This window comes from Euleptes europaea, chromosome 1, assembly GCF_029931775.1.
Source record: "Euleptes europaea isolate rEulEur1 chromosome 1, rEulEur1.hap1, whole genome shotgun sequence".
In the NCBI taxonomy this organism is placed as follows: Eukaryota; Metazoa; Chordata; class Lepidosauria; order Squamata; family Sphaerodactylidae; genus Euleptes; species Euleptes europaea.
The window spans coordinates 118986170-119002973 of record NC_079312.1 but is presented as its reverse complement, the minus strand read 5'-3'; the positions used below and the strand labels follow the sequence as shown (position 1 = coordinate 119002973).

Sequence of the window (16804 nt, the reverse complement as noted above, 5' to 3'; positions counted from 1 at the left end):
CTCACAGACATCAACAGAGACAGATGACAGGCAGGTGACAGCATCTTTCCAGGAGAGACTGTGGCTCTGAATTCCAGCCTCAAGCACTGGGAGCACAGGGGCAGTTAAACATCATAAGGACAGATTCATTGCTGCAACAGACTCTTACCATTAGAGAGCCAGCACATTGGTTAAGAGCAGCGGACTCTAATCTGGAGAACCGGGTTGGTTTCCCCACTCCTACATATGAAGCCAGCTGCGTGATCTTGGGCTAGTCACAGCTCTCCCAGATCTCTCTCAGCCCCAGCTGCCTCACAAGGTGCTTGTTGTGAGGAGAGGGAGGAGATTGTAAGTCGCTATGAGACTCCTCAAAAGTAGAGAAAAGCAGGGTATAAAAACTAACTCGTCTTCTTCTATTGTTCAGGGCCAAGTCTTTGAAACTACCATGTGCCATCATGTGGCTCAGAAGCTAAACAATCACATTTCAACAGTAGGAGGAATAGAGTGGGGTGGCCAGACAATGACCCAGAGCTCCAGGACAGCAAAGAGTTGTGTAGCTTCCAAGAACCACACCCCCAAAGGAAGTGCAGGGGACAGGAGGACAAAGAAAAGCTCACCTGAGCCGGCTTGCTGGGGAGGGCGAACTACAAATTTGATAAATAAAGAAATAATCTTGAGATTTACCATTCTTTTGTTTGGAAAGTCCAGAGCAGCGGCAGCTGTACTCCCGCACCAAAAAGGATGTAATGCCTTTCTGGTTATATCTGTATCTCTGAATGGCAACGATTTTGCCATCCATGCAGTGCAATCGCCCAGCAATCCTTAACAGATCCAGATACCCAGCAAGCTGGTTTCCTATTCTAAGACCTGATTTGGCAGCAGAGGATGAAAAATTCTCATCAGACATCAATATCAGGATCAGAACAAATGTAGCTCTGCAGAATGAGGCATCTTCAGATCTATCTGATCTCCAGTACATCAGAATGAATGCATGCAAAGATCTAGAAAAGCCAGCGCATGGCAAACCCCAAATGTAGCATTCTCTTGCAGCAACTGCTTGGGCGGGGGGAGTAGTAAGTGCATACCCTTCCTATATCATTATAGTTTAGGTTCCAGGTAGGCTGACCACATGCAATAGTGGACAGGGCTTCTGCCCCCTTTATACTTGGGGATTGCACAAATGTTGCTTTTCTCAGCCTTGCAAACTTGGCCAAATGGAGAATTTGCCTCAGGTGACAGATTCTGGAACCCTTTAAAGAACAGCAAATGATTCCTCCTGCAGGTAGCCAAACTCTGTTTACAAGTCTAAAGAAGCAAGCTGCAGAAAGAAAGACACAGCCCCAGGAGTTTATCCTGTTGGTGATGATGGAAATGTAAGCATGCATGGAGTTTCTTGGGTGCTAACTGACTGACATTTAGTTGGGCTCTGTGATGGCTTTCTAGGAGGAAGTTGAGTGTAATGGGAGTGAGCCTCCACTGCTTTTATGCAAAACCAGAGATGAGTGGTGTCGACCCAATGTCTGATCTTGTCACTCTGCAGCATATATGGACCCCCAGTTCTAGGGAGGAGGAAGAGGAGAAACCCATCTGGATTTTTCATCTCTAGCAGCAAAATGTCTTGGACAGATCTGCAGCACGGCAATGCTATAACACAGTGGTTCCCAAAGTGGGCAGTACCATCCCCTGGGGGGCGGTGGGATCACCTAGGGGGCACTAAGAGGCAAGGGGGCAGCAGGGGATGCTAGAGCTGGGCCCCTTCAACTGTGTTTTTCACTAATTTACAATAGATCAAGCTATGGCACCTTGCTGGCAATTTTGGTGGAAAGTATCAGATTTTTTCCCCAGACTTTGAAGAGCTGGTACCATTGGATCAAGTTCAAAAGTTTTGTTGAATAAATTTCAACTAAGAAGTTTTAATTTGATTTTGAATAGCTGTGCAATTAATTGTTACTGTTTTGAAATGTTAGTGTTCTTAATGTCTTTAGTGTGTCATGCAAACCCCTATTCTGAATAATGCTTTTTATAGGATAAGGTAAGGGGCGCTGGGGTTGAATCTGTGGAACCAAGGGGGTGGTGGCCCAAAAGGTTTGGGAACCACTGCTATAACAGGAGAGGCTTCACCTACCAGAATGGAAGAAGCCACACCGGGTGGACATCTCCCCTGAGAGATCCCTCAGCACAAGGAGAATGAAAACATCTGAGAGCCCTTCCTTCACGAAGACTTGGATGTCCTGTCTCCTCTACATCCCAGTCACATCCTGCTGCCAAATTCCCAAGCCTGGGCCATACCAGGCACTGCCAGAAAGGGCAGTAGAAGTCAAACCTCCTTCTGCTTCAAGCAAAGTTCTTTGTCCATGCTCTTTGGATCCTGAAGAGCAATTAAACGGTAACAAGCATTTGATTATTAACAGTTCTTCATAGCATACTGAGTATTCACAGATCTGCCCTCCAGATACTTATCAGTGGTATGTAGTGAAAACTCAGCAGGTAGCTCATCACTGAAGCCTTATTGCTTATGGCTGCATAATAACGATCCTATTAAACAAAAATTAAATATGGGATTGCGTAGGAATGTTACCATAATAAAACGGCATTCTCAGCAGCCACCCAGGCCAACTGCACACATCAGAAAGGAGTGGGCAGCAATCATCAGAAATCGCTCGCTACAGCGCATAACTCAAAGATGGGCTGGATAATTAATCTGCTTCACACTAGAGCGGAGACTACAGGGTCTGTGCAAACAGAGGGTTCATTTCAGTGAGGAAAAACAATCTCTACTACAATTATTTTCTGGGTTCCCGAAAAATTTCAACCTGGTATTCCCCGTCTTTTAAAAAAAAATTGCAGAGGGGTGTGTATGTGTTTAATTCAGAGTTAGCAGTATTTTTCTTAATGGCCCTGCTCCTGACCCTTTAGCATATGCTTGGCATCCCCCCCCCCATTTTTCTGTCTCTGTCCTCTGAACTGATTAAATCTTGCATTTGACGGGTAGTCACCGTATCACCATATTGGTGATACTCCTCCCCATGGAATAGGGTGCACTTTAGGGTGCCATCTTGCATTGCACTGTATTAGACTAGGATAGGATATAGTTTTAACTGCATGTTTTTAACTTATATATCTATTTATTGGTTGTCTTATAGAATCACAGAATTGGAAGGGACCACCAGGGTCATCTAGTCCAACCCCCTGCACAATGCTGGAAATTACCTCCCCCCACACACACCCAGTGACCCATACTCCATGCCCATAAGATGGCCAAGGGGCCCTCCCTCTCATGATCTGCCTAAGGTCATAGAATCAGCATTGTTGACAGATGGCCATCTAGCCTCTCCTTAAAAACCTCCAGGGAAGGAGAGCTTACCACCTCCCGAGGAAGCCTGTTCCACTGAGGAATTGCTCTGACTGTTAGAAAATTCTTCCTAATGTCTAGACAGAAACTCTTTTGATTTAATTATGCTAGGGTGGGGCATAAATTGAATAAAATTAAAGAAATAAATAATTCAGCAGTAAAGCAAGTGAAGCTTTTCCTGGCATGGAAATAAAATCATAGGGAAAGCTTCACATGTAAAATCAGATGTATGAAATGTGGAAGTTTGGCCAATTACAGTCATCAGTGATTTGAGCAAGAGCCATTCTGTTAGAAGTATTTAAATGTGAGATAGGAAACGAGAGAACAAAACTGTTTCTCCAGAGGCGAAGCCCTGGAGATCTTGAATAGCTATCACTTGCCAACTGACTTCCTTTTTGGCATGTGTTGTTATAGAGTGGGCACCATTTTTCTGTTCTTTTTCTTCTGGTATCCAACCAGCAAACCAAGACTTTCCATCACTGTTGATCTGAAACCTGACACTCACAAGAAATATGGGCAGCTTCAGCAGGCCAGGATCTACCTTGCAACTTTCAATGTCTCCACAGATGGACACTGAAGTGCGAGACATTGGAAGGAACATCCCATGCATTAGTTTCACCAAACAGAACATTTCCTGGTATAAAGTACAGAGGTAACCTTTGGAGTCAGATTGATCTGAATTATGGCAGATGCATTTTGGCTATATTTCAAGTTGATCAAAGATTTATAATGGAATCATTGCTGGAAAGTCACTTTCCCTGGAGAAGTTAAGTTTCTGGAAAGAATATCTGCCTCACAGTTAAAATGGATGGATGTGGAATCTGTATAAAACATAGATAGACAGTCAGATATAACAGGTTTACAGCTTAACGTCTGGCTCTAGAAGACTTGAGAAGTGTTTAAAATTGCCGCGCTTGGGTCAACAGAATATTAATATGCAGAAGAGTATTAAACCTGAAAACCCAGGACTACAGCTTGGGGCTGCTGAAAGATTCACAGCTGTTTGTAGATGTCCGGGGTTGTGGTGGTAGCAGCTTTGGCTTGTTTACCAGGTGGTGTTTTTGCCCTACTGACTTACAACCCAGGCTACTTTAACATGCTCTATGTGGTACTGCCTTTGAAGACTGACTGGAAACTGTAGCTGGTCCAACATGTAGCTGCTAGATTGTTGGTAGGAGCAGGTTGCCAGCAGCACACTTCTCCCATCTTGTTTCACCTGCCCTTGCCACCAGTTTGTTTCCCAGCCCAATTCAAAGTGCTGGGGTTTTTTTGCTTTACAGAGTTAAAGCACTTGGTACTGGAGTACTTGGAGGACTCCACTATCCCATACCGACCTACCCGGACAATGAAGCATGATCTTAAGAAGCCCTTCGCTGTGTCGTTCCCCCTGTCATACAGATGGTGGGTGGTCACTAGAGGGCTTTTCCCACAGCAGTACTACAATTTAGAAATGCCCTGCCAAAACAGCTCTGCCTGGCCCCCTCCGTGTTAAGGATTTTATTGATTAAAGAAAACAGTCCTTTTGAAAAGAACCAAACTGTGGTGGCTAGGGCTTGGTGGATTTCTATTTGACCTGTTATGTCTATTGCTCGGCTGATGATGAAGAAGAAGAGATGGTTTTTATACCGCACTTTTCTCTACCATAAGGAGTCTCAAAGCAGCTTACAATCACCTTCCCCTCCCCACAACAAGCACATTGTGAGGTAGATGGGGCTGAGAGAGTTCTGAAAGAACTATGGCAAGCACGAGGTCACCCAGCAGGCTGCATGTGGAGGAGGGGGGAAACAAACCCGGTTCCCCAGATTACAGTCCACCGCTCTTAACCACTACACCATGCTGGCTGTCTCTGATGTTATGCCTTTTCTTCAGCAGACAGTCAGCATGGTGCAGGGGTAAGAGTAAATTATACACAAAAAAACCCCCTTATACTGAGTCCATCAAGGTCACTATTGTCTACTCTGCCTGCAGTAGCTGTCCAGGGTCTCAGGCAGAGGTCTTTCACATTGGTGCTGGAGATTGATTTTGGGGTGTGCATAAAAGCAATTGCTCTCCCACTGAGCTACAACCTCTCATGTCAGACTAGGACTGGGGAGGGGGGCAGTTTCAAATTCCTGCTCTGCCATGGAAGCTTGCTCTGTGACTTTGGGCCAGTCACTCTCTCTCAGCCTAACCTACCTCAAAGTATTGTTGGGAGGATAAAATGGAGGATGTAGACATATGCCATCATGAAGTCCTTGAGAAAAAGGGAAGGGTAAAATAAAAAATATAAATGTTTTTAACTGTCCTTTTAGTCTACTGTCTTGTATATTTTTTCCTGCTGGTTTTATCTGTTGTGCTTTTGACTGTTGTAAAACACCATAAGGATCTTGAGTAGGATGGAAGGGAGAGGCAGAAATGCATTAAAGAACTACATATCTCCATTGCAGAAACGTAACTGCAGAGAAAAAGCTGAAGGACAACATAGATGGACTGTTGCCTTAAGCTCTTCCTTTGTCTGGTGACTAAACCAAAGAATGAAGGTTTAAGCCAATTTAGTGATGTTGATCCATGAAAATAAGTTATCTCAGATTCAGATACTTCCGATTAATCAATTCTGGGATTGAGTTGAAAAGGTCTGTTTCCTTCATCTGGAATCTGAATGTTGGCTGTGGGCTTTATTTCTTATTCCCCTCCCTTCATTTATTGCTGATCAAGGATCTGTCAGGAGAATGAAAAGAAAGGTCAGTGGCAGCGGAGGCGGCAGCAAGGTAGAAATGTGATATTACTGGCATGAGCACCGCAGAAATGTGGGCAATAAATAAACATGAGCTGAACAATCTCGGATCAGATCAAATCGACAGGTACCTTGGACCGAATGAAGAAGAACCGTCTACGCATCTAACCCTGATCGGCTCAAGAGCAATTGTAGGACTCCACCAAGCAAAGCCAAAATGGACCAGAGAAGATCTGCCAGCCACTCACAGGGGTGACCGGAAGAAAAAGAGTGGCTCCATATAGTCAGCACCTCCCCTAGCCCTGGGTGTAACTATTTGTATTCTCCCGCATCACCACAATGTCCCAGAAAGAGAACAGAGCTTCTCAACACCCATCAGCAAATGGGGAACAGATACTTCAAACATCAGGGGAAAGACTCCTATGGCACGAAACTCTACTTTCCAGATTTGGCCAGGATCAAGTCCCACATACTCCGGGCCTCAAGAGCAAATGTTTATAACAAAACCCCAATGGCCAGTTTTGCAAATGAGAGGATGTTTTAGCACAGAGAAATAACATGGGGGCAGAGTGCCTAACCCTTCCCCACCCCAGTTTTTCTTTTGCAAATTCCCTCCCTCCCAAAAAAGATGCCACAGGGTGACCTACAGAGTGTTGTGCATTTGCGAGAGCGCTGGTTTTGCACAGCTAACTTGTCACAGCAAGGTGATATTTTAATGTAAATTCCTGAAACTAAATAGTATGCATAGGATAGGGTAACCTTGTTATTCTAAAAATTTATAAAGGAAAAATATAGTAGAAGATGAATCTCTTAACACTGGGGATGCATAATGTACAGGAACCATGGCCTTTAAAGACATTGCAATTATTTTTAAATAAATATGTTCATACAAACGTATGGGTACATACTGAGAATTCAATCCCTCTTTACTAAGGACACCACAGGTAACAATGAATACATTGCTCATGACTCTGGAACAACTTCTATCCATACAATGATCACAATTACCATGAATGTTCCACTTGGGGGAAGAAATGCATTTTCACAAAGACAAAGCATACTGCAACCAGTACTGGGTGGGGGATAGGAATGCAGGTTGTCCCCAACAGAAGTACAAATTTAAGGAAAGACATCAGGGGAATGTATGTCACAAACTGGCAACAGGAGAGCTTTATGAATGGCACAATTCTGCAGGAGTACAGCAAATGCGGGATGTGGAATGGTATAGTATAGCCCGATCTTGTCAGATCTTGGAAGCTAAGTTGGGTCAGTGCTTGGAAGGGAGACCTTCAAGGAAGACTCTGCTGAGGAAGCCCACGGCAAATCACCTCTGCTTAACCACTTGCCTTGAAAATCCCAAGTGTCGCTGTGAGTCGGCTGCGACTTGACAACACTTTACACCTACATACATTGTACACACAGCAAATGCACAAATCAAGTTCTTCTCACTCTGATGGCTGAGAAAAAATGTTTGGAAGCGCGAGTGTGTGAAATTGTAGCTAAAATCTTCAAAGTAGTGAAGTAGATGTATAAGAGCCAAGCACAGCATACTGGACAGAGTGCCTGATTAGGATTTGGGGGCCAAAATAGACGTGACAGCGTGCAGAGGTTCGACCCGTGGATGATGACGCAATTTTAAAGGGATTTAAAAATGCTCCCAGGGCTGCAGCATGATGGACTAAGGCTCTTTTGCGCCCCCCAACACACACACATACACCTTTTCAAGTGCCAAAATAGCTGCATACACTCTCAGAGGAGGAAAAAGAGCACGAAGGGAGGAAACAAGAGCCCCTCAGCTGGTTGCCCTGAAGGCCTGATTAAGATCAGACCCTTGCATCATTTTTAATTGGCGGTAGCCATGTGTTAGACCCAAAGACACTATCACGTCTAGTTTGGCCCTGGGAGACCCAGGTTACTTTGCCATGAAAATTCACTCGGGCGAAAACACATGTTCGCTTTAGCCTCCTTTATTCCCTGTTTCAGCCAGGATTCAGCCAGGCTTGAACGCATGCGTTCCGCCGAACGTGCATTCAATCCTGGCTGAATCCTGGCTGAAACAGGGAATAAAGGAGGCTAAAGCGACCATGAGTTTTTGCCCGAAGTTACCTCATCACTCTTTCTCAGCCTAACCTACCTAACAGAGTGGTTGAGGGGATAAAATAGAGGAGAGGCGATCAATGTTATAAGCCACTGCGGGTCCCCAATGATGACAAAAGCAGGGTATAAATATTAAAATAAATAATTATTCCAAAATGTTGGGGTTATGACTTCTGTAATCTGCATAACTTCCCTCCATTACCCATGGGGAGCCAACCAGAATACACCATGCAGAATAGTAAAACTGCATAATAAAGTACTTAAAGGAAAATACCCTGACCTGGATAGCCCAAGGCTAGCCTGATCTTATCAGATCTCAGAAACTAAGCAGGGCTGGCCCTGGCTAGTATTTGGATGGGAGACCTCCAAGGAATACCAGTGTCATGACGCGTGGAGCCAGGCAATGGCAAACCACCCCAGAATGTCTCTAGCCTTGAAAACCTCATAAGGGGGTGCCATATGTCAGCTGTGACTTGATGGCAAAAAAGTAGTATAAGCTTCACCAGTTTGTAGCTCTCTCTGTATTGGGTATTGGGGGGGGGGAGAGAGATTTTACTTCTAGAAAACTAAGGAATGTAGACTTTTAAAAACCATAAATATGTCAAATAGTGCAATATTACAAGCTAACAAAGGCATAAATTATACATTTTACGTTGTTGTTGTGTGTGTGTGTGTGTGTGTGTGTTAAGTGCCATCAAGTCGCTTCCGACTCATGGCGACCCTATGAATGAAAGTCTTCCAAAATGTCCTATCTTTGACAGCCCTGCTCAGATCCTGCAAACTGAAGGCCGTGGCTTCCTTTATTGAGTCAATCTATCTCTTGTTGGGTCTTCCTCTTTTCCTGCTACCGTCAACTTTTCCTAGCATGACTGTCTTTTCCAGTGACTCTTGTCGTCTCATGACGTGACCAAAATACGTTGTTAGAGCAATAGAAAAATTTAAGTAGGAAATTATGTACTGCACATATTTCATTCACACACACCTCTCACGATTTCCATTGCTTTTCTGGTTCTCGTTTCCCCCTTTGTATCCTCACAACAACTCTGTGAGGTAGGTTTAGGTTGAGAATGTGTCTGGCCCAAGATCGCCCTGTGAGCTTCATGTCAGACAGGGATATGAACCCAAATCTCTTCAGGCCTCCTCCAGCACAGAACAGGGATTTGAACTCAGGTCTCCCTAGTCCTACATTCTGAAAACTACACCCCATACCCATAAAAACTATCCCCTCCTATTACAAGGCTACCACTCCCCAAACACATGCCAACGTTACAGGGAATGAATGAAACAAGTATTTCAGGAGCGCACAGTGGCTGAGAGAACGGCTAAGGTAGTTCAAGCCTGGCAAAGCTGAAGGATAACATTGTCCTTCTTATGCCTACCATGCCCTGATTTAGACAATCTTGCTGCACAGCAAGAGTCTTGAATGCCAAAGAGACACTCCAGACCCAGCCCTGCGCTTTAGGGCACTAAAAGGCTGTGGCAGAAACAATCCAGCTGAGTCCACGGCTGCACAGACTAGCTAAGGAGCCAGAGCTCCCCTTCCCTGTCAGCAGTCAGAAAACCCTCTCCACCTGACCATCAAGAATGAAAAGGAGTTGAATGAAAAGAGAGAGAGAGAGAGAGAGAGAGAGAGAGAGAGAGAGAGAGAGAGAGAGAGAGAGAGAGAGTGTGTGTGTGTGTGTGTATGTGTGTGTGTGTGAAATAGCCGGTGATGGCACCGACACAGACATTTTCTCCACAGGACTCTCTCGCTCTCTTTCCTGCACAGCCTCCCTCCCTGAGTCTTTTGCTGTGCTGTTTCCTAGAAATACAGCCCCATCTGGGCACACAGCACCATGCAACATCACAATAAACAAAGTGAGGGGTGTGTGAGCACCAAAGGGCTCCCTCACCCAGCAGCTAAAACCATAAAAAATGGCAGAGAACTAAACAAGGAATATTACTTTCTTTTAGATTTTGGAGGAGAGGGGGCTGGGGAAAAACCTGAAAGACTCACACAAAAGGTGCCCCCAATGCTTGTTGCTTAGCAGAAACATTGCCCAGCCTGAACCAGAACTCCAGCACGGGGGAAATTCTTCTATCTTTCAGACACATTTCAAAAATGGGGAATGTTGCATGGAGTTACTAAGTTGTATATTCACATTGGATACCTTATAAAAATCCTTCCTTGGCAATTCTCATATAAACACATGAAGCAGCCTTCCACTGAATCAGACCATTGGTCCATCCATGTCATTACTGTCTACTCCGACTGGTTTAACAACAACCCTGCAAGGTAGGCCAGTGTTGTTATCGCCACCCTGAAGATAGGGGACAGAGACTGAAAAACAATAGACTGTCCTAAGCCCACATGGAAAGCTTGTGGCAAAGATGAGATCTAAATGATGCCAAATGTTTCAGATTCTTCCATAAGGTCAACACTTTCCAAAAATAACCTCCATAAGTGTAAGGCTCCATAAACATAAGGCTCAACAGACAACTTTTACCCTATAGTTCTGTACTGATGGTGACAGGCAATAGGATGCTGCTCTGTTATGGCTACCTCATCATGGACTAGCAAAGTGCCAGATGTAAGGAGGCAAGAAGGAGGCACCACAAAGAGCCAACATCCAACTCACTGAGCAGGTCACATGAACACATGAAGCTGCCTTATACTGAATCAGACTCTTGGTCCATCAAAGTCAGTATTGTCTACTCAGACCAGAAGCAGCTCTCCTGGGTCTCAGGCAGGGGTCTTTTACATCACCTATTTGCCTAGTCCCTTTAACTGGAGAGGCCGGGGATTGAACCTGGGACCTTCTGCATACAGAGCAAATGCTCTACCACTAGAGCCACAGACCCTGCCCCCCTCCCATCACTAACTGTGTCCAAATATGGGGTATATACAAAGAAAAACCGGTCTTCCTGCTCTGGCCTATTAAGGTCACAGTGGAGTTTAAAACAGCCTAATCAAAGACGGTAGAAATGTTCATATTCACTCTTATGTCATTCTACATAGAATATAATGGTCTCACACAGGTGCTGGTGACTTACGAAGAATTCTGAAAAACTGCATTCAACACTGCATGTTTCTAGTCCTTGTGATATGAGCAACAACAAAAAAGGAGTAAACCAGCAGACCCTGTCCACTAACATCATTAGGTTACTCAACATTTAATGACCGGCAAATGAACATGTGAACATTTGAAAAGTTGCATTTGCGGTGACTGGATTATGTATCAGTTCTTTCTTTTAGTTCTGTAGTGTTAGACCTGTGATGGCCATTTATGCCTGTAAGTTATCACTTGATATTGCAGCTTCTTTTCACCAGCAGCTACCACAAACACTGCCTTTCAGATTCTCTACCATATCAATATTCCTTGTCAGAAACATCCAGTGGCTGAAAAAGTGCCTGGCTTATACAGGTTGAGTATCCCTTATCCTGACCACTTCGGACGGGAAATGGTTCGTATTTCGGATCTTTCCATATTTTGGAATATTTGCATATACATAACGAGATATCTTGGGGTTGGGACCCAAGTCTAAACACGAAATTCATTTATGTTTTATATACTCTTTATACACATAGCCTGAATGTAATTTTAAACAATATTTTTAATAATTTTGCGTACATCGAACCATCAGAAAGCAAACTGAAGGGCTGCTGAGGGCCTGTGAGTAATGCCAGCTCAAAAAGTCTGGTTTTCGGGTCAGTCCAGATATCGGATGTCCGGATAAGGGATACTCAACCTGTATTAGCTTAAGCAAGTTTGCATCATGTATTTTCAAACAGAACTGCTACTTATAAAATGTGACATGCAAATCTACCTCCTTGTGTAGAGCTCCATGCTCATGAACACATATGAGCACTTGGATACTCTAATTTGTTTCATATTCTGCTTTGAGGATTTCTTCTTTGCAGAACCAGAAGTCTACGATTCCAGAAACAACCACAACATGGAACGTCGCAAGATTCCAGACTCTAATTCATAACCCTCTACCCACCTGGGGTTCCTCCTGAGCCATGCAGGCTTCTCACATGGTAACAAAAAATGCAGGTAAAGCTGAAACAACTTAACCTTTGACAGCAGATGCAGCATTTACAGGGACACAGCCTTCCCACCCCCTCCCCCTCCTCCAATCTTGGCACTAGCAAAACTGTTAAGGAACTGAATTAGTAAAATTAGATTTGCCAAAGCCATGTGTCAGGCACTTGCTTCAAACAGCCTCAGAAAACCAGCATAGGAAGATCAGAGATGCAAAAGCCTGACCACCGAGAAAATCCTATCTGTCAACAAGAGGGACCAGACAATAGCTTCAAGCTTCAAACAACAAGAAGAAATTGGAAGCCCTTGGTCTAGAAGGCCTCCTAGCTCCCCCAGATCTACTTTTGTAGGAAATGCACTCTTTGGCCAATCCCAAAAGAGAGAAAAATTCAGTGTCACAGTCACAGCTCCTCCCCCTCCCTTCTTGAAAGAGAGGCCTATCTTTCAAACATTGATATTCAAGTCTTCTACGATGCACACTCATCCTTTGCTTCAGGGCAGAAAGCTCCGGAAATTTAAACAAGCCACACTGGCAAACCCAAAAGCTGATCCAGACTCGTTCCACTAGTGAAAGGTCTCGTCCTGAGCTACTGGCTGTGCAGTCCCTCCACATCCTACCAAATATCCTGGACCTTGGTTGTGAACTAGAGGGAAGAGATCTTGAAAGCAATGCCCAGAGCCCACACCCTCAATGCTTTCTAGATCCCCTCCAGTCAATTTGGGTCTGATACACAAGGGGGGGGGGGATCACGCCATAGAGGAGATAGGGATGTGGAGGGGAGGGGCCGTGGCTCAGTGGTAGAGCATCTGCTTGGCATGCAGAAGGTCCCAGGTTCAATCCCTGGCTTTTCAGGTTAAAGGGACTAGGCAAGTAGGTGATGTGAAAGACTTCTGCCTGAGACCCTGGAGAGCCACTGCCGGTCTGAGTAGACAATACTGAGTTTGATAGACCAAGGGTCTGATTCAGTATAAGGCAGCTTCATGTGTTCATGTGTAGACCTATTGGCCTCCCCTCTCGACTCTCTTTCCACACAGCAGCTTTAGACTCAGTCTCAGATCTCCTCCGTTTTCCTCCACATCTTTTTTCCCTCCTACTGGCCAGGCACCAATCTAAAAGAAGGGCCAACTGACTGCATAGGTAGAACGTTGTATCGGCTGCCCCAGTGGTGCTATGATCCTAGCTCAATATACGGGGAGAGATTTAGCAGGGAGAGGGGATAAGGTGTTGTGCTTCTGTCCAGGCTACAGCCCCTTGATAAGAAGCATCTCGTTTCTCCCTGGCAAAAGACTGGCAGAGAGCTCTGCAGGAGTCCGACAAGGCAAGCCAGTGCCTCTGATCATCGTTCCCCACCTGCTGGTATGTTCAGTTCCATGACCGTCACACTAGCAAAGGAAGTTTTCAGGAGGGGAAGGCATTCCGCAGCAATTACTCAATAATAAATATTTCATTCCCAACTTCAAAGCACAGTACAAATGTCGAGCACCACAAAGTTCAGCAGGGCTCCCCAGACAAGTGAGACGTGCTAGTTACCTCTCCAGTGCATCCCCTTTTACAGCGTTTGCCAGAAGGGAGAGGTGACGGGTGAAGCAGCTGGCAGGGTGCCCTTAATCAGAATCTATCCCCTCCTTGGCTCTTCCACGCTAATACTTCTCTATTATTCTCCCAGAACAAAACAAACACAACTTCCTGGAGACAAAATGTGTCAATTTTTCCAGTAGCTCTACAAGCAATGACAGGACCAGCTGTCGATCCTAACACCAGACACCGCTCAGTACAACTTCTATGAAGCAGGTCAGGATGCCACGCCTAGGATCAACCCCCACCCACCCTCCAAGCAGAACCAGCTCTCCTATAAAACAGACTCCCCCCCCCCGCAACTTTGGTAATATTTTTCAACACCTAGCTCCAAACTTTTTGGCTCAGCCACTCCGGTTTGGCCCCCATGTGCCTGGGCTGTTAGCAGCGCCCACCTTCTTCATCATAGGCAACAAACCAGCCCATGGTGCCACTCCTAGCACCAGGCTGCCGCACAGGCATAAGAAGCAATAGAGAGTATGATACGACTGGAGAGAAGGGTGCGGACTTGGGTTCTTAACGTTGGCTATTGGACTCAGCTACACAAGGGCACTAGCAAAGGATCTGATCTTAGGCGATTTATGCAAGGTCGATTTTGATGCTCGCTCAAAGCTCTTTTTAAAAAATGTGACGTTTAAAATGCCTATTCACGGTCCCGATGCAAAAGGAGAAATTCCACCACCACCCCACTCGCCTGTTCCTTCGTTCCTTCCATTAGCAAAAGTCATTTGCATAGCTAAGCCGCGGCTGTGTGATTTGGCATGGTTCCTTGAGGGGATTCTTCGCAGCGGGGGTGGAGCAAACACAAAAGGTCGCGTTAAAGGGGTTCTTAAGAAACGTGGAGCAGTTATGCGCCGGCTTCGCCATCACTTCCTGAATGTTGTTCAGCGTGAAAAACTCCACAAGAAAATATGTGGGGCACTTCAGCCTGGAACGCGCTGCTAATTACCAAGCATAAATGGCCTTATTAGGGTCGGCATTGAGCCCCTTTTTATGCAGGGTCTGGCAGAGCTAACCGGAGGTCAGAGGACTCAAGACTACTTATGCACGGGAGAGTTTACCTTGGGTTTGCCGCTCTCTAGATGCACATTTCCCCCCAATTTGAATTCTCAAAACTCTGCCTGGGGGCTTATCGTTGAGTTTGGAGAACTCGGATGGGAAAAAATGTGCATCTGGAGAGCGGCAAACGCAAGGCAAACTCTCCCGTGCACAAACGGCATCAGTGACTGCGGGCGCAACCTACGCTTCGGGCCGTGGCTGAAACCCGCAGACGACTCGTGGGGTGGGGTACAGGTGGCCGGGGCAGCGTTTCCCAGTCGCCTGGCCGAGCCAAGTGGAGCCGGCGCCTCCCTCTGCCTGCCTCCCCCCCCCCCACCGCCTTCCCGCCCCTACCTTGAAATCGGCGGAGAGCTGCGGCGTGTACTCGAGGGTCCAGAGCGCCCGCACCAGCGCCGCCAAGTGCCGGGTGACCTCGCCGGAGGCGGCTCCGGCTGCGGGCGGCGGCCCCTGGCGGTCGGGCAGGGCCAGCAGGAGGAAGGCGGCGAGCAGCTCGGTGTGGCTCAGGCACTGCACCACGGCGTTCAGGAAGCACGTGTTGCCGTGGTTCTTGAGCCCCTGCGCGCCGGGGGTGAGCGGCCGAGGGGCGCCGGGGCCCGACAGCCGCCCTCCTCCCCCGCCGCCGCCGCCCCCCGCCTGACCGCGCTCGCGCTCGGGCCCCGGCGGCCGCCCGAAGCCGCCCTCGTCGTCCTCCGCCTCGGCGCCTCCCCGCCGCCGCCGCCGCCGCGACCCCCGCAAAGTTTGCAGCAGGCGGCGGGCCAGCCGGCTCAGGGCGCGCGCGGCTCCGCGCCGCCCCCCGGCCCCGGCCCGCTGGGGGGCGGCCCTGGCCGAGGGGGGCCGCGCCGCGGGGCCGGGCTTCCCCCCCGCCTCCGGCTCGCCCATGGGGCCCGGGCTGCGACGCTGGGCTCCTCCGCCGCCGGCCTCCTCCTCCTCCTCCTCCTCCTGCTGCTGGGCTCCCGGAGCGCTCGGGCTGGGCAGGGCTGGGCCGGGCTCATGGCGGGGGGCCGGCGGGCATCCTGGGCGCGTGGCGGGTCGCTTTTCCCGCCTCCTCGGCTCTGCGCTGGCTCGAGGCCGCCTGAGGCGCTCGAGCCGGACAGGGCGGGAGGGCTGGGCGCGCGGGCCGAGTTTGCAGGCGCCGAGCCAAGCGCCGCCCCTCCCCTCGGCTGGGCGCCCGCCCGCTTGCCCGCTCGAGCGCGCGGGGTGGTGGCAGTGGCGGTGGTGGCAGCAAACAGTGGGCGGGGGGAGAGAGGCTGCGTTTTTGGAGGCGCGGCGAGGCGTTGCTGCCGCCGCTCAGAAGTGGCATCTGCTGGAGCCTGGCGGAGCGGGAGCGCCTTGACCAGGTTGGCCGGGGAAGGGAGGCGGGCGGAGGCGGGCAGGTGCTGCCGAGGAAGGCGCGACCTGCGTCTCGCCGGCCGGTTCCTGCTCGGCTCGGGGACGGGGACCGCGCGGCGCGATCTCTTTTCTACGCCTTAGGCAGATCGTGAGAGGGAGGGCATCTTTCCCCCCCCCAATAATTTCTTTTTAATTTTCTTCATATAACATATCAGCATAGAAAACAATATCCAGTACTAAAAAATAATAACAACAATAATACAAAATTCTAATAATATTGCTAATTTAACAATCAAACGACTTCCCCCTCCCCCACTTCCATCTAAAATTAAATTGTATAAACTTTTGCTAACGGAACTAATCCCAGTATGTTAAATATTATAGTCTTATCCTATCCAACATTTTTAAAAACTATACCTAAATATAACATTAATATAAACTATAGGTAAGGGATTAGATCAAAGAGTATCCTTTAAATGAACCTATTGAAAATTGATTTTCACAATACATTCTCCAAGGCTCCCATTTCCCCCCAAAACTGAACATTATCATTCTGGTTTATCAGAGCTGTAAGCGTCGCCATTTCAGTCAATTCCAGCATCTTTTTTATCCAGTCTCTTTTGTCTGGTATCTCCAAAGACTTCCATTTAGCTGCATATATCACTCGTGCAGCT

At 47.4% G+C, this 16804-nt stretch overlaps 1 protein-coding gene across 1 annotated transcript in view; it reads right to left on the bottom strand.

Moving 5' to 3' along the window:
- Positions 1-15680, bottom strand: part of USP43 (ubiquitin specific peptidase 43) — a 146308-nt gene extending 130628 nt beyond the window's left edge. The window contains 1 exon segment of the mRNA XM_056848198.1: positions 15135-15680. Within this exon segment, the coding sequence (XP_056704176.1) occupies positions 15135-15680 (546 nt within the window).
- Positions 15681-16804: the final 1124 nt, after the last annotated feature.